At 44.7% G+C, this 27,711-nt stretch overlaps 1 protein-coding gene across 2 annotated transcripts in view; it reads left to right on the forward strand.

The window, feature by feature from the left end:
* Positions 1-27,711, forward strand: part of ARMH3 (armadillo like helical domain containing 3) — a 145,956-nt gene that overhangs the window by 74,066 nt on the left and 44,179 nt on the right. Inside the window, exons 21-23 of one of the 2 annotated variants that reach the window (XM_029080907.1) lie at positions 4,183-4,265; positions 4,773-4,899; positions 11,835-11,910. In XM_029080907.1, the coding sequence (XP_028936740.1) occupies positions 4,183-4,265; positions 4,773-4,899; positions 11,835-11,910 (286 nt within the window). The remainder of the gene's footprint in view (positions 1-4,182; positions 4,266-4,772; positions 4,900-11,834; positions 11,911-27,711) is intronic. The other variant, XM_029080908.1, reaches the window with a different exon arrangement.

Consider the following 27,711-nt stretch of genomic DNA (forward strand, 5'->3'; position numbering starts at 1 on the left):
TTTAATTATTATTCCCTGAGGCAACATTGGTGGCTGCAAAATTCCATACAATATCATTATAATATACCCATGTGCATGCCATGTGTTCTACAAAACCTTATGAAAGTCCATTTAAACCCCTTAACCTAGAACATTCCCCAGGCCTACTCCTTTACCTGCCTCCGTGGCTCCAGAGCTACCGTGCTCCATCCTTCAGGTCTCTGCTCATGCTGATACAGTATCCAAAAAGTGGATGCCTTTACATTTTGTCCACTGAGACCCCCCCCCCGCTCCCTTTTGGGGCATCTTGAAGCAATTGCCTCTCTTCTTTTCTGTCCGAAGTCAGTCTTGTTCCTAGGAGGATCTCAGCTACATCTTCTTTGATCCAGGGACCTGATTGCCAGAACTCCTTTGGCTTCCAATCTTTCAAGAGCCAAGCTTGGGCAGTGATCCTGATAGCCTAATGGTTAAGGCGCTGGCCTCCTAATCCAGAGATTATGGGTTTGAGTCCCGTTTGGAGTGGGTTTAATTGTTCATTTTTCCCCTCTAGGTTGTAAGCTCCTTGTGGACAGGGATCGTATCTACTAACTTGTCTTGTGCTCTTCCAAGCTCTGCCCACAGTAAGCCATTTGTCTGCTGTGTGACTTTGGGCAAGTCACCTAACTTCTCTGTGTCTGTTACCTCATCTGTAAAGTGGGGATTAAGACTCATTTCTATGTGGGACAGGGACTGCATCCAACCTGATAGCCTTGTGTCTACCCCAGGGTTTAAAATAGTGTTTGATACATAGTAAGCACTTAACAAATGCCATCACTGTTATTATTATTATTGATTGAACCTAGCCCTGGTTTATTGGTGAACTAAGAGACATAGGCTTGGGGTAGGAAATGTTTGACAATCGATCAAACAAAAAGGTTGAGCAAGAAGGGCATGTATTGCTGAACTGTTATCATGGCAAGAGGAAGAGTTGTTGAATAATTGTAAATTTCTTCCAAAAAAATAATGTGTGCCTCCTTGTAGAAGGGAATGAGAGCAGAATTCTTGTCTCCATCTGCTTTGAGCTGCTTTGTGGAGCATTAGCAGCTGGATATTTTCCCTCTGGAATGTTCCCATGTCAGAATGAGATCGTGCGAGCTCCACTTGAGCCTACAAAGCCTCATAGGCACCAAGTGCAAGTTCACCTTGGCACCTGTATCCTGCACCAGGCTCTTTCTTGACATCATTTGGCTCTTATAATGAAAACTGCAGCGCAAACCAATGCTAGCTATTGGTTGGTGCCGGGATCACGCCTTCTCCTGATTTTCACCACTTTGTCATTTCTGTGTCTTAAAATTCCACGAAATACAACTAGTCTTTTTCCATCTTGAAAGAAATAAATCATTTTCTTGCCTACTCCACAATCTCTCTCCCTCTCTCCTTTTCTCTCACTCTCCTCTCTCTCCCTTATTCCTTCTCTCACACTTTCCTGTCCTTTTAATGACCAGATCACCACTGCTGAGACTGCATCCATCTGAGATGATAAGCCTTGGCTGAATGGGTTGTGTGGGAATAGTCCTGTTGATTTCCGTCTGTTATACTTGATGATATTCCCACATATTTTCTGTTCCTTCTCCTCCCTCCCCCTGAGGGTTTTCCTTTCCTCCCTTTCAAACCATTTCTTGAAGTGAAATACAAAGTGACACTGATGGGGCAGGGCAGTTCTGTGAGTTATTGAGGAGGTTCCCTAAAGGAGGAAGGTCTGGCTAGGGATTTTCTGTCCCCACTGCTCCCATCAGCTGCAGCGTCTCCTGGCTAGTGTGGCCCTGAGGAACTTTTCCAGGCTGAAAGTAAATTGACCCCTCCCCAGACAAACCAGGTTTATTAGCCCATAGCATATTGGATGCCCTCCCATCTTGGAGGTTCCCAAGGCTTCTGGTAGGTGAGTGCTCAGGTGGTGGTGGAAGTAGGGAGGGGAATTCAGGATTGGGGTTGATTCCCATCAAGGTATATCTGCCGGACTGGGACCTTTCCCGGGGAAGTGATGTTTATCAGCAGTTCTGTGCTGCACTATACTGTAGCTCACCATCCAGTTTGAAGAGTTTATAAGCTCAGGGTTCCACAGAGTTCAAGGAGACCTAGGCCAGCCAGGCCTGGGTGGGGAGGGGAGACCCTGGAGAAGAAAGAGGCATACACAGAAAAGGAAGCAGCATGGCCTAGTGGATGAATCACAGGCCTGGGAGTCAGGAGGCCTTGGGTCCTAATCCTCTCTCCTACACGTGTCTGCTGTGTGACCTTGGGTAAGTCACTTAACTTATCTGTGCCTCAGATACCTCATCTGTAAAAATGGCAATTAAGACTATGAGCCCCATGTGGGACGTGGACTGTATCCAACCTGATTAGCTTGTAACTACCCAGTGCTTAGTACAGTGCCTGGTACATAATAAGTGCTTAAATTCATTCAGTCATTCAATAGTATTTATTGAGCGCTTACTATGTGCAGAGCACTGTACTAAGTGCTTGGAATGTACAAGTCGGCAACAGATAGAGACATCCCTGCCCATTGACAGGCTTACAGTCTGATCAGGGGAGACAGGCAAAAACAATAGCAATAAATAGAATCAAGGGGATGTATATCTCATTAACAAAATAATTGGGTAATAAAAATATATACAAATGAGCAGACGATCACAGTGCTGAGGGGAAGCGGGGGGAGGAGCAGAGGGAAGTGGGGGGGGGGAGGAGTCTTAGCTGAGGGGAGGTGAAGGGGAGGTAGAGAGGCAGCAGAGGGAAAAGGGGAAGCTCAGTCTGGGATGCCAATTGTAAAGCAAAACAGAAAGCAAGTGGTAATTCAGAGGTGATTTAGAGGAAGTATGGGAGTGGGGAGAGCATTTTGTTTATTCATCAGGATGCAGACCATTAGATTGTAAGATCTTGGTGGACAGTGATAATGGGTTTTGCTTCTGCTGTACTCTCCCCATCTTTTGAGTGCCTTCATAGGCACTCCGTAAGTACTATGGATGATGATGAAGAGATGTCGTGAGCTGAGGAGGCTAAGGGGATGGGTGTCTGGTGCCTCTAATTGTTAAATTTCTCCTTTGCAGCTGGTCTTGGAGTAGGAAAACATAATAATAATAATAATACAGTATTTGATAATAATAACAATAGTATTTATTAAGCACTTACTATGTGCCAGGCATTGTAGAAAGCGCTGGGGTGAATACAAGCCAATCGGATTGGACACAGCCTCTGTCCCATGTGGGGCTCACCTTCTCAATCCCCATTTTATAGCTGAGGTGACTGAGGCACAGAGAAGTGAAGTGACTTGCCCAAGGCCACATAACAGACATGTGGCAGAGCTGGGATTAGAACCCGTGATCTTCCGACTCCCAGGCCTGTGCTCTATCCACTACGCCTTGCTGCACCAAAACAGGCTTTGTTTTATGGACAGGTACCGAGGGCTCTTTATCGTTAAAATGTATTTAAAACCACCCGCCAGTCTGGTGGTTTAGCATCAGTCAATCGCTTTCCATTTGGAAGACTTCATTTTCATTCGTCTTCCTTAATGAAAAATGGTCTGGGAGAGAGAGGGAGGCCCCGCTGTGAAGAAGTGGGAGGGTTCAGGAAAGTGATTTGAACAGGTCAACCTGTCAACCAGAGCGCTGAAATGGCTTCATCAACCTTAACCAGTGCCTTCATGCCCACTCAAAGCACCGGTGCCTTTCTGGCTGTGGTCTGCTCCCTGAACAGCCTAGCACAGCTGGTGACTGGCCTGACTCTGGAGCTGTCCTGGATGGCAGTGATATTTGAAGCAGGAAAAACACAGCTGAACCTTAGTGGAGCTTGAGGAACTGGCAGACTGAAGGAAAAAAAACACACCCTGCCTTTGACTTGTAAATTGAGCAAATTTGACGGGGAAATCACCGAGTGGGAGTAAATTTGGAACACTAAGATGTCAGTTTCATAGTCAATTTTCTGCGTCTAATTGCCATTTAAGAAGTAAATTTTTGAGAATCTTTTTTGGCAGATTGGTGAACAAATGTTCAATGCCATTAGTGCTTTTTTGTAAAATGCCTCACCTGCTTTCTTAGTCGTGGACGTTAGAGCTGCCAAAGACATATTTACCCACTCTCTTTGGAGTGGTTTGGACTAGTACTGCCTGGGGTTTAAATTCGCTTTATTGGTTGTGTTTAAGTGTTGACCATCATTTTTCTTTCCTTTCTGTAGCTTTGATAAACTTGCTGAAGTTCCTCATGTCCAACGAGACTGTGCTTTTGGCCAAACACAACATTTTCACATTAGCTCTTATGGTAAGTAAAGAGAAAATCCAACCTATCCCAGAAACACTCAGTGAGCCCAAGATTGGCCTAGCGGAGGGTGGGAGTGGGGCATCCAGGACCCAGGAGTCTATTGGAGGTGAGACCATTGGAAGCTGGTCATCCAGCTAAAATTCTAATCCCAGGGTAACCCCTACTCTCTCTATCGTGATATGTGGTTGAAAAGACAGAAGAGATGTTCCTGGGCTCCAAATAGTGAGCACCTATGTAATTTACTGAACCATTTGTGGGCTGCAACTTGTCAACAGCAGGCATTTGAAAATCTCCTAAAAGCAGAATAGAGGACACTCATTGATCATTGTTCCAAAAGTCTTTTCCTGCTGTAGGGCAGTAGATTGCACTTTTCCTGTTATTAAACCCTGAGACGCCCCAGCGGTCAAGATATTGTACTTTCCTCTGATGCGGATTTGTCCCTTTTGGCTCAGGGTTTTCTGTGCCGGGATCAGATGTTTGTGACTGAGAGTGCTGCTTGTCTTCTAGGTAGTAAATTTGTTCAACATGTTCATCACGTTTGGGGACACCTTTCTTCCCACCCCCAGCAGTTATGATGAGCTCTACTATGAGATTATCCGGATGCATCAGAACTTCGACAACCTGTATTCAATGGGTGAGCCTCCTTCTTTTTCTGTGTTTGAAATTTATTCTTTCCAATCCCTACCCAACAGCAGGCTCACAGTGTAGAATGGGGAGACAGACAACAAAACAAGTAGACAGATATCAACCCAGAGGTTCCAAAGAAGTTTTCCCCAGTAGCCCCACTTCTAATCTCTTGTTCTTTGGCAGCCCTGCTGACAGAGGGATCTCCGGGGAGATGTAGCCGGGGTTTCCATAGGTTGTCAATAGAGAATTCCAAGAGGTTCTCCCAGACCCTTTCGGGAAACTATTGGAGCAGATGATCCGCTAAGAATGACCCAGGACCAGGAGAAATCCAGGTTGGGGGGGGAATTCCTTAATAATAATAATAATAATAAAAATAACAATGATTGCTTTTGCTAAGCGCTTACTATGTGCCAAGCAAATTGATTGATTGCAGAAACCAGCATCCCCTCTCCTTCATCCGTATATGCCTCTGTAGTCCCCCAATTACCAAGTAAGCTTCTATCCAAATTTTATAATGAGAAGACCTATTATGGCAGGACTGGCTCTTCTTTAGAAGGATGGAGTTGAAACCAGCTCTTCAAAAAGGTGATGAGTTAGTCACACAAAACACAGCCTTGCCATCACTGAGAGGAGAGAGGGGAGAACAAAGCAGATCTATGCATTAGAAGCACGTTTGTGGATTAGGAGCCAGCTGGAGACCAGCAGTGAACTGGGGAGAAGTGCTATTAGAGTTCCTCTCTTATGACTCATGAGAAGTAGCCTGGCCTAGTGGATAGAGCACAGGCCCGAGAGTCCAAAGGACCTGGGTTCTAATCCTAGCTCTGCCACCTGTCTGGATGGCTGGGTGACCTTGGGCAAGTCACTTAGCTTCTCTGTGCCTCAGTTAACCTCATCTGGAAAATGCGGATTCAGACTGTGAGCCCCATGAGGGACCAAGGACTGTGTCTGACCTGATTAGCTTATATCTACCCCAGCGCCAATTATAATGTCTGACATATAGTAAATGTTTAACAAATACCTTTTTTTTTTAAAGACCATTTATAATTGTGATAGTTAAGCGCTTAGTATGTGTCAGGCACTGTTCAAAGCCCTGGGGAAAATACAGGATCATCAGGATGGGCAAAGTCCCCATCCCTCTTGGGGACTCAGTCAAAGCAGGAGGGAGAACAGTGGATCTGTAGGAGGTCTACCTTCTGTCCTGGGTTCCCTTTCCTGGCAGAGGTGGAGGGGTATTGGGAAGGATCCAGGGAGGAGTAGGAAACATGACTAAAGGGAGGTAAGGTCAGCTTACTAGGAGAGACTAAAGGAGCTATTTCTAGTATGACAGAGCAGGGACTAAGGCAGTTGGGGGAGGTTTGGAGAGGAGAGCCTTCAGATTTCTTAGAGGCGTCAACACCAAGGTGGAGAGAAGTTCTATCAGCTCTTTTGCTTAGGACAGTGCTCTGCACACAGTAAGCACTCAGTAAATATAATTGAATGAATCTCCCAAATGCCTAGCACAGTGCTCTGAACATAGTAAACACTTAATAAACAAACACAACTGATAAAGTTGTGCAGCTCCAAATAGATCTGTAGTCAAGAATGATAGGAGTGAGTCACTGACCAGCCCAATGTACTTGCTTTCTGGCTTTAGGAGAGAAAGGTTAAGTCTCCTCCAACAGGGGCAGTTAATACTATTGAAGGACTGGAGAGGAAAGTTACTTGGAGGTGCTTTGTTGATGGGTGGGCTCCAAGGGATGCCCAAGTAAATCCAAATCATTTGACCACAAAAGGAATTAGAACCATGGAAGGAAAGTATTGGTTGGAGGCATTGGGACTGGCCCCTGAATAGATCTCACATTTTTGCACCCTGACGTGGGAAACCTTTGAAGCAGCAAGCCTAGTAGAAAGAGCTTGGGCCTGGAAATCTGAGAATTTGGGTTCTAGTAGCTCTTCTGCTTGCCTGCTGTGTGACACTTGGGCAAGCCACTTCTCTCTATCTCAACCGTCTCGCCTGTAAAATGGGGATTCAGTACCTATTTTCCCTCCTACTTAGAATGTGAGTCTCTTGTGGGCCAGGGACTGTTTCCAACCTGAATATCTCGAATCTCCCCCAGTGCTTAGTTCAGTGTTTGGCACCTAGTAAGTGCTTACTGAGTACAATTATCATTACCATTATTATGATTTCTGCAAGAATAGCCTTTGGCTCAAATTCAAGTGGTCTTTGTAGAGCGATATTTGGCCTCTGTTGTAGTTTGCGTCTGCCAAGCCTGCAGACTCTGCTGGGAAAATGGTCTTAGCTTCAGAGAGAGGTCTGCGCCACAAGGTGCGGGAACTTAGCAGTAGAGGAAAGCTGATGTTTTTCAACAAGCGACTGGTGGAGAGGAGAGAAGAGGAAGAGGGGCAGCTGCTGAACTGATTTCTTTCCTCTGGTGGCACCTGCCAGTGGCTGAGCAGCCCCTGGCTTCAGTGGCACAAGTTTCAGGCAGCTGGTTGCGTTGACAAGAGAAAGCAGGGCTGAGGAACCCAATCCTGCCAGAAGGGAGAAAAGTGGCATCATGCAGAATACACGAGGGGGAAAATGAGTCATTCTGCCAAGGGGAACTCAGTAGGGTATTGGATTTCAAAAATGGTCAAAGAAAACAGGGAAGCAGATATTCCAGGAATTTCAGCTTCATCCCAGTGGCCCAAACTCTGGAGTCGGGGCAGGGGGGTGGTCTTGGGATGAAAGGACCTCTCTTCAGTCTTTTTCCAGCCGGCTCTTAAAAGTGCCCTCAGGAAACCAGTGTCAGCAGTGAGAGTTGACAGGAATAATATGGGCAGAAATGCACTTAGATCCAGTCAGTGCTGGCATAGTCCAGAAGTGCACACCTGCAGGAATGAAAGGTTTCACACTGAACAGCTTTTAGAGCTACTGAAGCTGAGAGGAATTGGGAGAACAAATGACCCCTCTGTGGTAAATCATTCTGGAACTTCTTTTGGCCCAGGAGGATTCAAAAGCCAGTAGTCCTTGCAAAGAAAATGCAGCATGAGGTCCTTTTAGGTGACTTTGTGCCAGGGGAGAATTGTAGAAGAGTTGCTACCCAAAGCCGTAACTGGTTGACATCCCCTGGGTGGGCAGAATCAAAAGTCTCTCTGAAAGAGCGGGAGGGAAGGGAAGATGAGGCAGTTAAATCGTTTCCAGCATTTGCGTTGGAACGGGGATGCCTCACCTGTTGAAATGATTTGCTTTGTTATGAGAATGCATCTGCACTTGCTTTACAAAATGGAGCTCCCAGAGTTCGGGCTGAATCTGTTCCAAATTTCCCCCTACTTCATCTTGATAATAGGTTGAATTAAAGCGTCCATCTCCTTTTCCTTTCTTTGTGCAAAATTGGTCTGAATGTATAGAAGGGAAGCATTGCCAGAAACAGACTGAAATAGACAGGTCTTCCCGCCTGAGCTGAGTCCCGATCCTTCACGCCCTCCTTCCAGCCCTGCAGGACCTCCCGTGTGGCTGCGAGTGACCAAAGACCAAGGATCATAGAAATAATAATAATAATGGTATCTGTTAAGCGCTTACTGTGTGCCAGGCACTGTACTAAGCAAATCGAGTTGGACGCAGTTCCTGTCCCATTTGGGATTTACAGTTTTAATCCCCATTTTACAGATGAGGTAACCGAGGCACAGAGAAGTGAAATGACCTGTCTGAGGTCACAAAGCAGACAAGTGGCAGAGCAAGTGATGCTTTAAAATGAAGATTAAAAACCTGTTCTCCTCTCTCCCTTTGAGTATAGCCCTATATGGGACAGAGACTATTCGATCTGATGTTATTGTTTTTACATCAATGCTTAGGACAGTGCTTGACACACAGTGGTTAACAAATTTCATAATTATTATTATGATTTAGAGATGTCAGTTAGCCCCGAAGTGCTAGTTCAACTCCAAAGGAATTGTTGTCATTTGGACCTCAGCCCTATTTTCCTCAGGTTCTTGGGGATCCAAGTTCTCTTTCTAGATCATGACAGTGACCATGAGGCTGTTTTTTTTAACCTCCTTCCAAGTCTATTTTGGGGCAAAAGAGGCATGTTAGTAGTCTGAAAAGAAAGGATTGTTGTTGCTTGGTTAGTTGAAGCTTCACAACTCTAGTAATTGCAGTATTACCTGGTATTACAGTCAACTGAAAGGAACAAGAAATTAACATTATCCTACCTGAATTTTATTAAGACTGGGGCACTGGCCCCCAGATCCTACCTTCTCCACTAACCCAGTCAGTTCTTCTGTCCTCCTCCCTGTCTCTGTTCTCTCCCAATTCTGCAAATTCCTTCTTCCCAAGGGAAACAGCATGGCTTAAGGGAAAGATCATGGGCCTGGGAGTCAGAGGACCTGGGTTTTAATCCCTGTTCTGACACTTGCCTATTGTGTGACCTTGGGCAAGTCACTTCTTTGTGCCTCAGTTTCCTCAACTGTAAAATGGGAATGAATTACCTGTTCTTTCACCTTCTTAGACTGTGAGCCCTATGTGGGACAGGGACTCTTACCCACTTAGGACTGCATGACACAGAGTAAATGTAATTAATAAGCATCATTTTCTTACTCTGGAAAGGATCTTTAGCCTGTTTCCTATTCCTGCAGGAGTGGTGCAAGTCTTCTGGTGCCTAGATGGTGCCCAGGTGGTGCATTGTTTACTAGGTGGGTGGGCTTTTTAGGTGCATTATTCTGTAGGTCCCATGTGGCTCTAGGTTCATTAAAATGCTTCTTCTACCTCTATTTTAACTCACCGTACGCAGCAATTTAAGTAATCTGCTCTCTGTCAACCTTTCTATGCATTAATCTCACCCAGTAAAACTGCCATAAAAAAGAAGGATATTTTTAAAGCACTTACTATGTGCCAGGTACTGTACTAAGCACTGAGGCAGATATATGATAATCAGGTTGGAAATAGTTCATGTCCCACAGTCTTAATCCATATTTTACAGATGAGGTAACTGAGGCCCAGAGAAACTAAGTGATTTGCCCAAGGTTACGCATTAGACAAGTGGCTGAGGTAGGATTAGAAACCAGGTATTCTGATTTTCAGGTCTGTGCTCTATCCATTAGGCAACACTGCTTCTCACTGTGTTGAGGTGAGGGTCTAATTTCAAAACCAAAGAAATCCTCCTTTCCGGGACCTCATTGTCTGTGGTCTGGTTTGCTATTTGCTCTTGACAGTGGTTATGATTATCACCTCACATAGGTGAGGCTGCTGGCACAGCTTAAGAAGCCAGATGAGATCACTCTGGTCAATAAACAGAAGGCAGGCAGGCATTATAACTCTGGAAACCTTCCATTTGGCCTGAAGGTTGGATGTCATCTTATCACCACACTCTGTCTGAAAGTCTCCCAAAGGGCATGCTGGCCTCGATCCGGTTTTCCTTTTCGCCTTTTGGTGAATTCATCATTGGACAGCTTATTGTGAAAGTCGGTGGTGACACATTCAGTTCCTTGTTGCCATTGAAACCCTTTGGAAGAATGTAGCTACAAATCGCTACCCAACATGGACGTTCTTTGGGCTCACTGTCCATCCCTAGTATGGACCAACACTACAAAGTGCCTCGTAATCCGCAGTATGTTTTCTTGCATGTAGGTGTCTCTTGTGTAGTCAGTGATGGCTCACTAAATGGGTGAGGGCATAGTGGCATCTGCTTCTATTTAGGCTTCACTTAGAGATACTCAGCTATGGGACTACAGATTATACCTGTTCTCCCGATCCATCATCTCACAATGTGTGCTGCTGGGCACTGAGCAAGAGGATGCAGAGGGCTCTATACAAGCCATCACCATTACTGCAGAGAAAATTCAAGTGAGTAGCCCGGGCTGGTAGGACATGTCTTCCCATCTTAAAAACTGATGGCTACTAATGCTCACCGAAAATGGCAAGGGCCCCAAAATGGCCCAATATTGAATTTTCAGAGACATAGTATGCCAATATGCAAGGGATTCTATCTTGAGGGCACACTTGTGGATGTATTTTCAACTTAGACAACCTCAGCTCCTAAACCAAAGACAATTTTGAGAAGCAGTGTGGCTTAGTGAATGGAGCAAGGGCCTGGATGTCAAAGGACCTGGGTTCTAATCCTGGCTCCACTACCTGTCTGCCATGTGGCCTTGGGCAAGTTGCTTAATTACTCTGTGCCTCAGTTTCCTCATCTGTAAAATGGGGATTAAGGTTTTGAAGATGTATTACTTGTGCTTTCCACTGAACATAGGCCTTTATTCTCTAAGGCCTTCCCTCCAAACCAGTCTTAGTGGAACGAGCAAACTACGATTGGTCTTAATGTGCAGTAAATGACTTCACAAAGAAACACGTATTCACTGTTGACTCCAACTGGGGTTTCTTCCTTGTGGTAATAAGTTGGTCTCCTAGGGAATGAGTCAGGGCTGCAGTATGGGCAGCATATAATAGGGTTGAGTTTTAAATGAGGATAGTATAAATGAGTTATTCTATTGTTGGGGGTGAGTAATGCAAAGTCTTCACTCTGCAGATTTGAAAAGCTAAAAGATGAGACATAAGCAGCAGGAAAATAAAAACAAAGGAGGAATTGGAGCAGAACTGCATAAGAGGAAGAGAAAAGAAGTTAGGGAACAAATTACAAGGGAAGATAAAGGATACAGTGAATCCCAGACTTCCCTTCCCTTTCCCTGTCTTTCTTTGGGTATTTTGAGTGGGGATGTCAGAAAGATAGAGCTGTGGGAATGGGAATTAAGACTGTTAGCCCCATGTAGGGCATGGGCTATGTCCAACCTGATTATCTTGAATCGACCCTAGCGCTTAGTACAGTGCCTGGCACATAGTAAGCTCTTAACAGATGCCATTTTTTAAAAAATAGTAAAAGTGAAATTTAGTTGGGCATCTCAACTGGTAAATCCACCTCAGTTTGGAAACCTACTGGCAGTATTTTATTTCTTTGTCCAAGGTCTGACCACTTTCTCTCCTTTCTGCAGTCCTGAGACTTTCCACCAACGCCGGCCAGTGGAAGGAGGCAGCTAGCAAGGTGACCCACGCCCTAGTCAATATTAGGTAAGGAGCAGAAGGGAATGGATTCTGCTGTCCGAGTAGCTGTGGCAGGCTGAGTCAGATCTGGTGCCCAGTTTCTGATGTGTGGAGCACCACCTTCCTTAAGCTTCGAGTGGAAGGAGTTGTCACCCTCAATTGAGAACTGCAGACAATGAAGTCTACAGCATCTCGTATTGAAATAACTGTGCTGTGGCTCTGTGTTTTCTTGCAAAAATGAGCCTGGCAGATGATCGCAAGCCTTCCCCAGGTGTCTTTGCTGTGAGACAGTTTGATCTGTCTACAGACCTCCAGCCTTAAAGCCTTTGCTGCAAAAAACCCTTTCTCTCTCCTTTGTGACTTTAGTGGGTGACTCATGGTTTTGGGAACATTTGTCTCTTTCTTTATGAGGTTTATTTTTGTTTTTACGCAAACAAAGACAAATGGAACCCTTGGGGCTAGGAGGCCACATCACTCCGGTAGTGAAATGGCAGAATGCAGGGCTTTGGACACTCTCTTCAGCAGAGGAACAGAGTGGCGGCTACGGTGGTTCTCCGGGAGCTTGGGAAAAACCACACATGGAGAGGGGTCACAGTATAAGTGCCACAGCAAGATGTTTACAAATGAGAAAGAGAGAGCTCTTTCAAAAAGAACACTTGGGTCTAAAGACCAGAGTTCTCGTAAAAGCCCTTTTTCCTTCCCTTGGGTAGCTCCTCAGTTCCCCGACAGTTATTAAATTGTTCTTTCAAGCAATTGAAAAATTAAAGGTGAGAAAAATATGTAAATCCAACAGATGGGCAACTTGAATGAGTTCCAACTGTAAGCCTACCCAAACACTCCAGTAATAATAATGCACACTTGTGGTTTCGTGGAGGTTCAAAGCTGTGGCAGAGCTGTGGGGTTTTCCTGCGATATATTTGGGTGCTTTAAAAAATAATGAAAAATCATCCTTTCTCTGGTGTACTTTAGCTATCAAGAGGCCTGAGGTTGAAGTAGGTGGGTGAGTTGTGGTGTGGGTGGTTGGGAGCAGAAGAGAGTGGAAGGCTCTAGTGGAGTGGGATTCTGGAATGTTCTAACAAGATTGCACTGAAAGATTCTTTTGCCTTACTGGTCCCCAGGGGTGTTTGGCAGAGCACATGGCTTTATAAATCTCACTAAATAAGTGAGTATTTACGCCCAACAGATAGAGCATCTACTTTAGTCTGGCCAGATGATAAATGTGATTTTCGGCAAGAACTAGGAGCTGCAAAGCGACTTCCCCAGAATGGTCCACAGTGAATGAAGGCCGGCTTGACAAAGGCAGGCATTTTAATGAAGCATCAGACACTGAACTGTAGCACTAAGGTGCCCACATGTTGGTGCCTGTATAATTTATGTTGTGTTTATTTATTCATGTGTTAATTTAGGTTTCCGAGGCAGCCTTTTTTCATCTGGGACCTGTTCATTTGATCAAATCCCGGTCACATGACACTTATTCTCTCTCTCTCTCTCCCTCTTTCTCCCCACCTCCTAAGGTACTTTGTTGATTTCCCTTTCAGCATTTCTGGTTTGACTCCTGTTCTCTGGCTGCTCCTTTTTCCTGATTGCCTTCCAAAGGCCTGGGTTGCCCATCTTCTGAAAACTTAGCCCTCTGCATATCCTTGTCCTGTGTCCTCTGACCCCTTTTTGCATATGGCAGTTCATCGGGAACTCAGTCCCATTTTGCTGCCATTAGTCGGGTTCTAGTGCAGACACCATTCTTATAGTAAGTAGTTATGACACTGGCATGTAGGTCCAAATGGAGTAAGCAGCATGGCTTAGTAGAATGAGCCCAGACCTGGGTTCTAATCCCAGTTTCGCCACAGGTCTGCTCTGTGACCTTAGGCAGGTCACTTAATTTCTCTGTGCCTCCATTACTTCATCTGTAAAATGGGGATTAAGATTGTGAGCCTCATGTGGGCCATGGACTGTACCCAACCTGATTAGCTTTTATCTACACTGGTGCTTAGTATAGTGTCTGACACATAGTAAACCAACCCAATTTGCTTGTATCCACCCCCGCGCTTAATACAGTGCCTGGCACATAATAAGCACTTAACAAATACCATTATTATTATTATTATGTAATTAACAAATACCATTAAAAAAACTAGTCCAGGGCAACCCTTAGGGTTCCAGTATACTTGAGCCTGGGTTGGACTCCAGTTAGGAACAAAGTGAGGGTTCTAGGAATGAGCTGTGTCTTTCAAGACACCAGTAGAAAAGGTGTCAGAGGGAGGCAACTTGGCCTAGTGGAAAGAATAGGGGACTCCAGTCCCTGCTCTCCCACTGGTCTTCTGTGTGACCTTGCAAAAATCACTTAACTCTCTCTGGGGCTCAGTTTCCTGAGCTGTAAAATAGATTGTCAGCCCTGTGTGGGACAGGGATTGAGACCAATCTCATAACTTTGTATCTGCCCCAAAGCTCAACATGTAGTAAGTGCTTAATAAATTCCACAGTGAATTAATCGGAGGTTAGGTAGCCAAGTCCGAGTGCCCATCCTATGCCTCCCTGAAAGGCACACAATTCTAGTCTTTAGTGGTTTAGCATCTTGAGCCTTAAGAGGAACATTTCTCAATATCACCTTAGTTCTTGTCATGCTTAGAAACCAAAAGACAAGGAGAATGAAGATAGGGCCTCGGGAAACAACTAAATTCTTCCTAAATCTGCCTTCCTTGGTGAGAGGAGAGAATATTTCAAGTTGGATACGCAGCCGATTGCCTCTTCTCTTTCTTGACCTCCATGTCGCCACTCTCCTCCAAGCTGAAGACTGGCTATCTTTTTGCCCCTGAATATTATTCTGTTACCAGCTCAAATTGTTTGCAGAGCCCTCTTTCACTTCCCCCAGAGAGAACGTGTGGTGTGTATTCACCCAACTGACAGCTCTTATGAATTTTAGAAACTGGGGCTCAAGTTAGGAAATCACTCCCCAGGGTGTCCTAAGACCCTGTGACCACTGGTCTTTTGCTCTTCAAGTTTAACTAGCCAATGTATAGTTTCTAAAGACTTCCTCATTAGGAGAAGCCCGATGGTTTTCTCAAGTTAATTCAGTGTTTGTATTGTCAATCAGTGCTTATGGTGCCCACCTTGAAAGGATTTCCAAACAATAATTAACAAACTCTTAACACTTCTAGACTGCACATTCAGTACCTTCCCTTTGGGATTGCTGAGAGAAGACTGGGTTGCATTTTAAATTTCCACTGTCCCAGAAATCACAGACCACATAGAAATCGCAGGCCTGTTGATGATGAATCAGTCACTCATATTTATTGAGTGCTTATTCATTCAGTCATATATTTAGTGCTCACTGTGTGCAGAGCACAGTACTAAGTGCTTGGAAAGTACAATAAAACAATAGAGAGAGACAATCCCTGTCCACAACGGGCTCACAGTCTAGAGGTGGGGAGACAGACATCAATACAAGTAAATAGACATCAATATAAATAAATAGAATTATAGATATACACATGTATACATAAGTGCTGAGGGGCGGAAAGAGGGGGGTAAAGCAGAGGGAGTGAGTTGTGATGACATGAAAGGTAGTGGGAGCTGAGGAAAAGTGGGGCTTAGTCTGGGAAGGCCTCTTACTGTGTGCAGGGCTCTCTAAGTGCTTGTATTCTAAGTGAGAGTACAATATAACAGAGTTGGTAGACATATTCCCTGCCCACAGCAAGCTTACAGTCTAGAGGTAGAGGCCAACATTTACAATAAATTATGGATGTGTACATAAGTGCTGTGGGAACGCGAGTGGGGTAAATAAAGGGTACAGATTCAAGTGCAAGGATGACACAGGTGATATTTTCAGTGGTTGGAGTGTGAGGCCTTGGCTCCTCCCAACAAGGCTTCTCTGGGGTAGCAGAGTGGACATGAGTCTTTCAGTTCTGGATTTGAAAAAGAATTGTAAGTTGGAAAAATAAGAGGTGCCGCCAGACACTGAAGGATTCTGAGGCACATACTGCTTAAAACGTCAATCTTAGTTGCCTTTTCACTTGTCTTTCATGGCTTAGTCATAACTTGGTTTGCTAATTGTCAAAGTTATTTATGTTTAAACAAGTGTCTTTCTCTTCCTTTTTGAGCCCTCAGTGATAATCTTAAAGCTGCTAGTGGAGTTGCCAGCTATTTTGATGGAAATACCTGGATAACTCAGTTCTCTGGGTTCTTGACTGTTTTTGCCCCCCAGAGTAGCTTAGAGTTTTGTGGAAAATGAGAAGTTTAAAAAAAAGCAAGTTTGATTATCTCACCTGTAACCCTCGAGCCACCTCAGAAACGGATGAAACTAGCCATCTCTAAGAGTTTTCTTTATCACGTGGCCAACTACCTTTTACCCTGACCCACAAGAAAGCAAGTTTGCATAGCAGATACTCAGAACTAGGAGGATTAAGAAATTTAAAATTTCCTACTTTTTAACAGTCAGAAAAATCTGAAATCTGACCTTCCTCTTACTGTTTTAAAATTTTCAAGGGAGGTTTTCTAAGCACCCCAAAGAGTCATTTTAGAGTTAACATCCTGGTGCTCTTCCTTTAATGAGCATTTTCTAAGAGTTCAAAGCACTGTCCTCTGATTGCTCACTAAGTGAGAGAGATGGTGGCTGAATCATTGTGAAATAGAATCTTAAAATAGAACATTCTCCTGATCTGTAATTTTCTCAAGGTAGATAAATAGTTTTAACTCTGTGTTTAATAGATTAATCTTCCTCCATTATTGTGACTGTTCAGCTTGGGCTCAGTTTTCTTTAAAAAGCGCTCAATAAATATGATCGAATGAATGAATAAATATCTACACAAAGAGGAAGTTTTGTGGGTGTCTATAATATCCTGATGACTTTGGAGTTCTATCAAGCAAATTGGGCCATCTATCAATTAATTGCATTTATTGGGTGCTTACTGTGTGCAAGGCACTCTGTTAAGCACTTAGGAGAGTACAGTATAACAGACTTGGTAGATATGTTCCCTGACCACAAGGATCTTACAATCTAGATTAAATTACAGATATGTACATAAGTGCTGTGGGTGGGGTAAATAAAGAGTACAAATATAAATGCAAGGGTGACGCTAAAGGGAGAGGGAGGGGAGGAAATGAGGGGGCTTACTTGGAGAAGGCCTCTTGGAAGAAGTGTGATTTTAGTTTGGTTTTGAAGGTGGGGTGATTGGTGGTCTGTCAGATATGAAAGGAGAGAGAAATTCCAGACCAGAGACAGGATGTGAGCAAGGGATCTGTAATGAGATAGAGAAGATCGAGGTGAAGTGACTAGGTTAATGTTAGAAGAGTGAAGTGAGCAGGCTGGGTTATAATAGTAAGCACTTTGGAGAATACAGTGTAACAGAGTTGGTAGATATGTTCCCTTCCCACAAAGAGCTTACAATCTAGTGTCCATGAGAGGTGGCTTATCATCGAAACAGACAGACCTAGCACAGGCGTTTGCCAGTCACTGGGCTATGGTCACCCAGTGGACACCGACTACAGCCTCACAAATTGGTCAGGGGTTTATTGGGGCAGTTGAGCCTTTCTCCTTGACCAGTAAGTTGCCAGCCTGCATGCCCACAAACTGCTGGTGAGCAGATTTGAAATTCCATCAATTTTTTTTGTAAATTGAACAAGCCAAAGAAGAGCACATGGAATTGGCCAAGAAACACGCCTAGAATCTTATCAGAAGCAGAACTTCTTTGCTCAGATGCAAACAGGTGATGCCAAATGAATTGAGTCTGGTTCTCAGCGACTGTCGCCTGGTAGTTGGTGTTTCTGTTGGTAGTGTTGGGCAGAGCTTTCTGAGCAGCGTGAGAGCGAGGGGGTCTGTGGGCACACTCCGTACTGGAGTCCAGTTCCCTTCCCTTGCCTCCTCCTCTGCCTCTGGTTGATTAGCAGATCCCAATTGTTGGGCCTCCAGAGGGAGTCAGACCCGAATTGTTCACTGAGTGATGGGCAAAACAGTAATGACCTTTGATGTGCAGTCACCACTAATCAGGCCCTGCTGATCTCCCATTACAGGGAATGAAAAGCATTATGCGGATTAAAACAAAGCACTAAATGAGGCTGGGCTTAATATCCTCTCCCCATGACCAGGACATTACATATGACTGCAGTAGTTACTGTATCATAATCTCTTAAGACTCCATCCAGAAATGAAAAACCAAACATTGACTCCCACGTGGTTAATCATCTGTTTCACCTCAACTGTGTTTATGCTGCAAACTGTGGAGGTTTTGTAGTGGGTAACGGTTTGGTCCTCTAAGCTGCAATTTGGTGAAAAGAGTCATTGTTTTTGGGCCTGGCCAATTTTCATAGGAATTGTTGCATTATAGTAAAGAGGAAAAATTTTCCCATCCAAAGCCACTGTGATTTTAAGGGCTTTGTAAGCAAGTGTATAAAACCTTTAATAACCATGACCTGGAGTCCTTTGACAGTTTTTCTTCCTCTGGCTCATCTGGAACAGCTGCAGTCGTGGTTTCTGGTCCTTTGTTTCTAGTTGAATTGGGCTGGGGTACATACTACTTTGCTTGGGGTTAGAAATTCTCTGTGTATGCTGTTCTGTCCAGTAGTTACCTCCAAGTATTCAGTCCTTCAGTTAGGGTCACTCCCTGCAACCCCCTGCTCTCAACCTTTGCCTTAAGGAGTCAAAGTTTCTTTTGCGTGTTGCATTGTTCTGTGCCAAGTTGGGGAAGCTGCAAACTCGTTACCTAGGTTGCCTTCCTGTATTTTTCATGGGTTTACGTGCCCGGTGCATTTGAAGAGTTAAACTCAGTCCCATAGGGTCCCTCTGAGGTAGAGGTCATCTGTCTCCAGGTTATGACACAGCAAGTCGTGAAGCAGAGCCAGGATGCCTGCCTTCTTGTCCACTGGCAGATGAGATGGGTAAAAATGAGAGCTTGAGTTCTGTAACATTTTCTTCACCCTTCAGGGCCTTATAAATGAGGAGAAGAAGGTTCACTGACTAGAAGACCTGCACTCCTATCATTTTCCTTGTTAGTGGATGCCAGGTGGAAGTGGGAGGGGGACACTCCGTTGACTTGCTTTTCTTGCTGCAGGGTTTGTGCTTCCCACCAACAGGATGAATGCTTTCCCAGTTTAGTCATTTCTAGGAGAAATGCCTAGTCTGTGTCAAGTGTCCCTGTGCCTCAAACCCATTTCAGCCCCTCTCCAAGGTATTCTTCTGTTGATGTTTCTGCTCCCATAGAATGCCCTACCCTGCCTACTGCTTCCTGTGCAGCCAGACTTCTTCCCAGGACCCAGTTCAGTCTTTTTTTTCTCCTCCAGCTATCCTGAACACTTCAGGCTCTCAAGCCCGTCCTGCTTCCTCTTCCCCCTCTAGACTGTAAGTTCTCTGTGGGCAGGAAAAGTGTCCTTTTATTGTTATATTGTACTCTCCCAAGTTCATAGTATAGTGCCCTGCACACAATAAGAGCTCAATAAATACAACTGAATGAATATGTGAAGTCACTGTAATGCTGTGCATGCAGTGTAACATGATGATTTCTTATGGGAAGTCCATTTGAACCTCCAGCGTAGAGTTTTTCTCCCCGGGAACTCCTGATCCCTTCCCTTTTGCTCATAAGCAGTTACTATCCTGTCAAGAAGTAACAGTAATGGTATTTACAGAGCACCTACTGAATACAATGCACAGCACTAATTCTTTGGGAAATGCAGCTGAAGGATCAGATGGTTTCACTGCTGCTAAATTTTTGACCGTAGCTGTTTACACTCCACCCTTGGACCCAGTGCTCAGTGGGATTCCCTGGTTTAAGTCAAAGTCGCCCCCAGGCCATTGAGCAGCCCAGTATTCAAAGGAAGGAGATCTCCTTTTAGAGAAAGCAGATAGCAAGAGGGCTATTGGAAAGTGTATTTGACTCATTCTTTGATAGAGTGAAGGAATTTGTAGGCCAAGTTGCTGACCTGGCTTTGTACTGTTGCTTTGGTGATCAATTATGGCAGTTTCTGTCCCTTAATTACACTGACATTTTCTTCCTTGCTAATTGTTCTAAATCCTTGAAGCTACTTGGAGGAGGCCAAGGAACTGAATAATGGCAACTTGGCTTCACTTCCTGACTTTTGGGTTTCAGGGTTGCTGAGTGTAAACCCTGAAAAAAAAATGCAAGGAAAATTCCTTTCTGTTGTTGGAAGAGAAACCAGAGCCTTCTGCCTTGATGTGGTGCTGAAAAGTTAGTCTGGGCAGATTTAGGTGAAGCGGCAGACTGCACTGGAAGCAAAATAAGTGTATTTTCCGAACACTTACCAACTGTAGTGGCTGACTTGGAGGATGAACTCAGGTCTTCCCCTTGCAAATGATCACCAGACATCCTGCAGCATCCTGCCCACTCTGTTCTGTCAGTATACCTTTTGACAACAAATAGCTCTTGTCCTTCTAGTAAATTATTTAATCTCTTGCCTATAATTTTATGGGACAGTTAATTCATTTTGGATTTTGAACTCCACATTAACTATTTATGGACATATGAGACAAGCTGGTCAGACACAGGGCCTCCCTTCTAGCTCCGCAGATCAGGAGGCAGTTGTGTATTATTTCCAGTTTCTTGGAATTGGCATCTGAAGGGCCGGACCCGGCTCTGGGTGTTTAGATGAGAACTAGATTCCTCTGGAGGTAGAGAACTTGAGACCCTTCAAATAATAATAATTAATAAGTAATAATCATAATAATTATGGTATTTGAGCACTTACTGTGTGCCAAGCACTGTTCTATGCATTGGTGTAGGTATTCACTTCTCTTAATATCAACAAGTATTTATTTCTAATACTCCAGTAGGTGATTCATCTCCAGACTCTCAGGTAATGCGGTTGAGGGTCAAAAGAAACCAGCCCAGTAGGACAATTTGCTTCAGTTTACTTCAGCTTGAGTCAGGAGTCCTGGTTTGAAGACAGTATTTTCAGGCTTCTCTTTCTCCTGCCAAATTCTTCCAAACTAAGTGCACCTGAGCCACAAATCCATATGAGAGAGCTTGCTATCTTCTTCAGGGATGGATTTTTCTCCCTATCATAAAGCTCACAGAGTGTAGTTTGTCAGAAGAAGGTCCTAGAAGCTTTTACTTTACCCCATATCCCCCTCCTGCCCCCATTCCATTGCACTACTGATCAAATGGCGTGGGGGAGGTGGCAGGGTGCGGGAGTAGGAATCCTTGTGGGGATTAGGATTTTTCACTCTAATTAGACAGTAGAGTGGAGTATAAAGTATTTTGTCAGGAATAGAAGCCAAAAACATGGTAGCTGGAGGGGCATATCCAAAATGCTGGGAGCCAATTACCAATCTTTCAGCAATCTTCCAGAATTTAACTCCTCCAGTACATATGTGGTTGGGTTCCTTTCTGCCTCTCCAAGCTGCTGGCTAGGTGAGTCAATCAGTGGTATTTATTGCGTGCTTACTGTGTGCAAGAGCACTGTACCAAGCATTTGGGAGAGTACAATACAACAAAATTGGTAGACATGTTCCCTACCCATAAGAAACCTACAATCTAGAGGAGAGGTGTTTCACAGAGAAGCAGCATGGCATAGTAGATAAAGCATGGGCCTGAGAGTCAGGAAGTAGTGGGTTCTGATCCCGGCTCTGCCACTTGTCCGCTGTGTGACCTCGTGCAAGTCACTTCGCTTCTCTGTGCTTCAATTACCTCATTTGTAAAATGGGGTTAGAGACTGGGGGCCCTGTGTGTCCAACCCGATTTGCTTGTGTCCACCTTTACTGGCACACAGTAAGCATTTAACAAATACCACTATTGTCACTATTATTATTATTACAGCCAAACTAGAAAGCCTCAATTCCTTTAAATGGAGTTCCCTCAGCACAGGTTGGTGTGTCTTATCGCACTGGCAAGTTGGATTTAAGTAAGAAAATAGCAGTGGCAGGAAAAATGAAAATGCTGGGTGGGGTGGAGTGGGGAGGACTCAGAGAGCACAAAATACCCTCTGCTACCTCCAATCTTAATTAGTAGGCGCTGACTTATTGATAAGGACTGCCGTGCAATGGGGTCATTAGGAAGAGGAAACTGCCTATGCATGACTGATGTTCAAGCTGAGCCCCCAAATGAGCATCGCTGGAAACGTGGCATTTCCCCTGGGTGCTTGAAGGAGGTGTGTGATAATCTTAAACTGCGACAGCATTTTAAGCAGCCAATTAATGGCATGGTAAGAATTTGTAGCTCTAGTAGATTAATTGTTAAATGAATTGTGTCTGCATTGTACTGTCGTTTTAATGGGATATCAACCTAATTATAAATATAGTATTTTATAGGCGAAAGCGGAATTATGCACCCGGTGATCAGACTTCAGGAATTTTAGAAGTTTGGCTCTGAGCATGGATTTTCATCTTTAGCTGCCTTTTGCTATCATCTTTTTTTTCTGAATGTAGCTTTTGATTAATTTTGCCTCAATTATACATTTCTCCCCGGGGCCCAGATATTTTGCATGCTCTAGCAAAGTGGGATCCTGTTGTAATAGGTTTAATGAGATTTTTTTGGATTCTAATTGGTTTCTGTATAATTTCTTTTAAAACCAATAACATGCAAGCGGGATGTCAAACATAGGGTGTGCTAATGTGTTTTCACTTCCCTGCACACCAAAGAGCATTAATTTTTCTCTTTATTTGACACCATGGGGCTTTATATGAAAATCCATGGTCTAGGTAGGTGGGGAAACCCTGGAGGCACTAGGACCCTTAGCAAACTGAGGTCTTCTCTGGTAATCCCTTAATACTAAGTGCAGAATTTGTTAAGCACTCATGTGCCAGGCACTCTGTTAAGCACTTTGGTGCAGTACAATAGGTCAGCCCCAGTCCCTGTCCTACATGGGACTCACAGTCTAAAAAGGAGGGAGAACAGGTATTTAGTCTTCAGTTACAGGCACAGAGCCACGGAGTAGTTAAGTGACTTGCCCAAGGCCCCCAGAAAGCAAGTGGTGGAGAACTTGGGTCTCCTGACTCCCAATCCTCTGGCCTTTCCACTAGGTTAAGTTGCCTCTTTGTGGAAGTAACCAACATCTGAAAGCAATAGGGCAGTGAGAGCAGATGGTAAAAATGGTAGGCAGTGTGTTACTTAACAGTCTTGCCTTATATCTGGTCATGGCCTCTCAGAGAAGTCTGTCAGACTGTTATTATTATTATTATTATCATTACTTTGTTGTATTTGTTATTACACACTTATCATGTGTCTACCGCTGTTTGAAGCGCTGGGAGAGATACAAGTTAATAAAGTTGGAACCAGTCCCTGTCCCACAAAGGATCACACTAAGAAGGAGGAGGGAGAACAGGTATTGAATCCCCAATTGACAGATCATCATTTTCAGTGGCATTTATTGAGCACTTACTGTGTGCAAAGCACCATACTAAGTGCTTGGGAAAAGTACAGTACAACAGAGCCTGCAAACAGGTTCCCTGTCCACAACAGATCAGTTTCCTTGGGGATAGAGTCAATTAAGACAAATAACAAACCCGCCCTCTCATCTACATCCAAACTGCTACTAGGCCAATTGCCTACCCTACCCTGTCTTGATTATTGTATCAACTTCCTTGCTGACCTCCCAACCTCCTGTCTCTCCCCACTCCTCCAGTCCATACTTCACTCCAGTCCATACTGGATCATTTTTCTACAAAAACATTCAGGCTGTTTCCCCACTCCTCAAGAGTGGCACCTCCCCATTTAACAGAAATTCCTCACCACTGACTTCAAAGCACTCAATCACCTTGCCCCCTCCTACCTCACCTCACTACTCTCCTACTACAACCCAGCCCACACACTTCGCTCCTCTAATGCTAATCTTCTCACTGTAAATCAATCTTGTCTATCTCGCCACCGACCCCTCGCCCACGACCTGCCTCTGACCTGAAACAGCCTCCCTCCTCATGTCTGACAGAAAATTACTCTCCCCCTTTTCCAAGAGTCTTCCCTGACTAACCCCTCTTTTCCTTTTTTTCAGCTCCCTTCCGTGTCGTCCTATTTCTTCATCCCCCCCACCAGCCCCACAGCACTTATGTGCATATCTGTAATTTATTTATATTAACGTCTGTCTCCCCATCTAGGCTGTAAGCTTGTTTTGGGCAGGGAATATGTCTGTTATATTGTACTCTCCTAAGCACTTATCAATCAGTCAATCGTATTTATTGAGGGCTTACTGTATGCAGAGCACTGTACTAAGTGCTTAGGAGAGTTAGGTGATGTTATCAATCAGTCAATCGTATTTATTGAGGGCTTACTGTATGCAGAGCACTGTACTACCATCCTTTGCAGCTTAGTGGCAAAAGTTTTGCCGTTTCCTCCTCTAGTTGAAATCTCAGTGCCTCTGCCTCTCCTTCTCCCACCTCCACCTCCTTACCCTTTTTGTTCCGTGTGATCCAGCTTTTCAGGAGTTGAGTGGGTCAACAAGGAGGAAGCACAGATCCTTTTGCCCGTCCGAGCCGAGTATTCTCTGTGGAAAAGAAGAAAAGCTCTTTTAGGCCATCCCATAGAAGGGGGAAACAATGTCAGCCAAAGGTTCTGAGCATTTAGGGGAAAGGAAAAACTTGAAAGCACAGTGATCTGTGTGTAAAAAGTACAAAGAAAGCAGTTCATCCACCATGAACGAGAGAGAGACAGGCAGGAGCTTTGGCAGAGAAGACTTGAAGTGAGTTTCCTGCCTCTGATGGCTTAGCTGGCTCCTTTGGAACTGGGGACATTTAAGATATAACCCATTTGGATCCCTCAAAAGAGCTCGGGATCGGGGGGTGGTCCATGCTGGTCAGGAGAGTTAAGAGTTCTGGGGTGACATTGCGATATGACCGAGTTGGTTTGAATGATTCCTTGGAGTGTGGCGATTTCTCCTTGGGCATTCAAAGGAAGAAAGGATACCTCAGCCCCACACCTTGTCCCAAACTTGCCAGTGACTTCTATTCCTATCAGGTGTGCCGGTTCGTGTCTGCCACTGATCTCTTCATTATTTGATGCCTCTCCTTGGATCAGTAAGGGAAGAGAGCGCTGAAGGTCCATGTTAATGGAACCACTTGCTGACTGGAAACTCCTTGGGCATTGGAGGTTGTCTCTTACTGCCGCCAGTTGTTCTGTGCCCCTCGACTGTGCCCTCCAGTCCTATGTCAGGCACTCTGCAACTGTTCAGCAAGAGTGAGCTGAATCAAAAGCCTGGTTGTCCTCCGCCCCACATCCCCCTACCGTCTCTCCCTCATTTCTACCAGAAATTAGCTATGGCTAAGGAAGCCTAGTCATTGTCTCCTGGAAAAATCTGAGGTAGGATAACAAATTGGAGTTTGGGATACATTACAAATGATGAATGCAACTTCCTTAAAGGGAAATCCATTTGTTTTGCTTAGTGTTTCTGTGATTAATTACTTGCCAGATTAAATTGCTCCATAAAAATGCATAGTATTTTATTCGATCTCTCTTCATGAAGATTAATTAGGCTCTACCATTGCTTTGTATGTTAATTATGCTGACATTTTTCTGTTCTCTGGTTTAATTAATACAAGGATTATTGGGAGTTTTATTTTTAGAAAGGTGTGTTGTCTCTTCCTGAGGTGGAGAATCGTGTGTGGTGATTGTGGCTAGAGTCTGAGGAAAATCTGAAATAATTAAGATGAAACCGGATGTTTAGTCTATGTCGAGCGAAAGGTACGTGAGCTTCAGGTGGCTTAAGGAGATTGTTTTTGGCTTTTCCTTGGTTTTTCAAGCTGATACCTATTGAGTTGTTTTTGCTCAATTGAAAACTGATTAAGAGTGTGTGAAGAGAAAAAAGGGAGGAGGGAGCAGTTGATTCAGTATTAACGGTAGAATAAGCGCAGTGTGAAATGGCAGCATCTGCAATTGGTGGAGAGCAGAGAGCATCTCCGAGGATGCTGCAGGGGCTGGTGTTACATCCAGGCATCTTTAGCATTTTTATTAATGATCTTGGATAGAGAGTAAACAGAGTGTTAATGAAGTTTGCAAGTGGTCCTGATTTGGAGGTGTCACTCACCCCGGAGGGCAGAGAAATGACATAAATGGACCAGAAGTGGAAAGAACAGAATGGACAGAAAATAGAACCACATGAGATGCGACTTATAAGTAGATACTTTTGTTGTGGAGCACAGTACCCCGAATTCCCCGGATAGCCAGCCACAAACACTAAGGAGAGAGAGGCCCTGCAATGGCCCTGGCTTCTCCGAGAAACATCATGGAGACCGGTGACTACAGATGGCGGGAGGTAGAAGAGAGGGATTTGGTTCCTTTTGTATAGAGTTTATCCACATTACCATTCCCAGTCCACAGCTGGCTGTTACTGTTGTTTGAGATGTGTGAGCCTTTCCCAGGTTTCAGCGCTGCATGAGAACAAGTTCCGTTGAGATATGTGGGCTATTTGGGGAAGAAGATGAACCCATGCCTAGAGAAATGGTTGAGCTTTGGGAGTAGGTGGCAGACAAGAGGCAAGAGTCACCTTCTCCTCCTCCCTTCTCTTTCCCCAACTTCAGAGGCCAAGCTGAAAGGGCTTGTGGCCTGGTAGATCTTGGTTTGTTTTGTGTCGTTTTATTTCTGATCTAATGGGATCCTCCTGCTCCACTCTGTCAGGGAGCCCTGCTCCGGCGCCAGCAGATATTTATTTGTTTCAGGACAGCCCTCATAATAATAATAATGATGATGGTATTTGTTAAGCACTTGCTTATGCCAAGCACTGTACTAAGCAGTGGGGTGGATACCAAAGAAATCAGGTTGGACACAGTCCCTTTCTCATGTGGGGCTCACATTTTACAGGTGAGGTAACTGAGGCCCAGAGAAGTGAAGTGACTTGCCCAAGATCACACAGCAGACAAGAGGCAGAGCCGGGATTAGAATCCATGACTTTCTGACTCCCAGGCCCGTGCTCTGTCCGTTATGTCATGCTGCTTCTCTAGACCACTTCCATGCTCCTAACCAGCTAGCCCCTGCCTAGAGCTAGTGTCAGCCCAAAGGAAAAGCTGGAAGCTGGTCCCATGGGTATGGAATCAGGGATGGCCACCCCCCACCCTGCCCCCAGGGCCAAACCATCTCCTTCAGCCACGGCCCCTCCACCCCCCGACCGAATGGTTCTGACAGTCTGAGCAAGCCGTGTGGCGTTACCCCGTTCCAGCACCTCCCAGAAAACTCCCTTCATTCAATCACTAAAAATAGCCCAGCGAGGGAAATTATACGGTGGCGGAGGCAATAACGCAATTATATTTAATATAGCTATATGCCCACAGCCCAGTCTGTTGCCTGCCGACTTCCATGAGCAGATGCACGGCTCTGATTCTGGCCACAGACAGGGTAGATTGCAGTCCACAATCTCTCCCCCGTGCCTTGCTGAGCAAACGTCCCCTGGTCTATCAGTGTTTCAGCCAAATGACTCTGAGTGCCGCACCGAAGGAGGCTGCTGTGGCCCCCCCACCTAGGCCCCATCTGTTATGAGCTCATATTGATTTGTATCTCCGTTTATAAAAATCTGTCCCTTCCCCTCCCGCCAGTGCCATAAATAATGCAGATGTACTAGATGAAGTCTGTTGTTGGAGCAGAACTCTAATCGTTTTGCTCCGGGTTGAGCTAAACTAATTTAATCAGGAATGGGACTTTCTCAAATAACTATAGATCAAGTGGCAGATTGTTTTCTTCTCCTGATTTAGCACTTTCACTAATACTCTGAGGGTCTGGTAAGCGGTAATTAAACTCGGTAATTAACCTTGTAAAAATGACAAGTTTAGTGGGGTGGGGAGGTGACAAGGTGGCCGTTAGGAAGAATTTGACCAAAGAAATAGGCCACAGTGAAACCCAGCAAGCTCCAGTCTCTGTGTCTGTAGTGCATCATATCTTAATCCTCCACATTTCTTTGCCCCTTTGGTCC

This window comes from Ornithorhynchus anatinus, chromosome 16, assembly GCF_004115215.2.
Source record: "Ornithorhynchus anatinus isolate Pmale09 chromosome 16, mOrnAna1.pri.v4, whole genome shotgun sequence".
NCBI lineage: Eukaryota > Metazoa > Chordata > Mammalia > Monotremata > Ornithorhynchidae > Ornithorhynchus > Ornithorhynchus anatinus.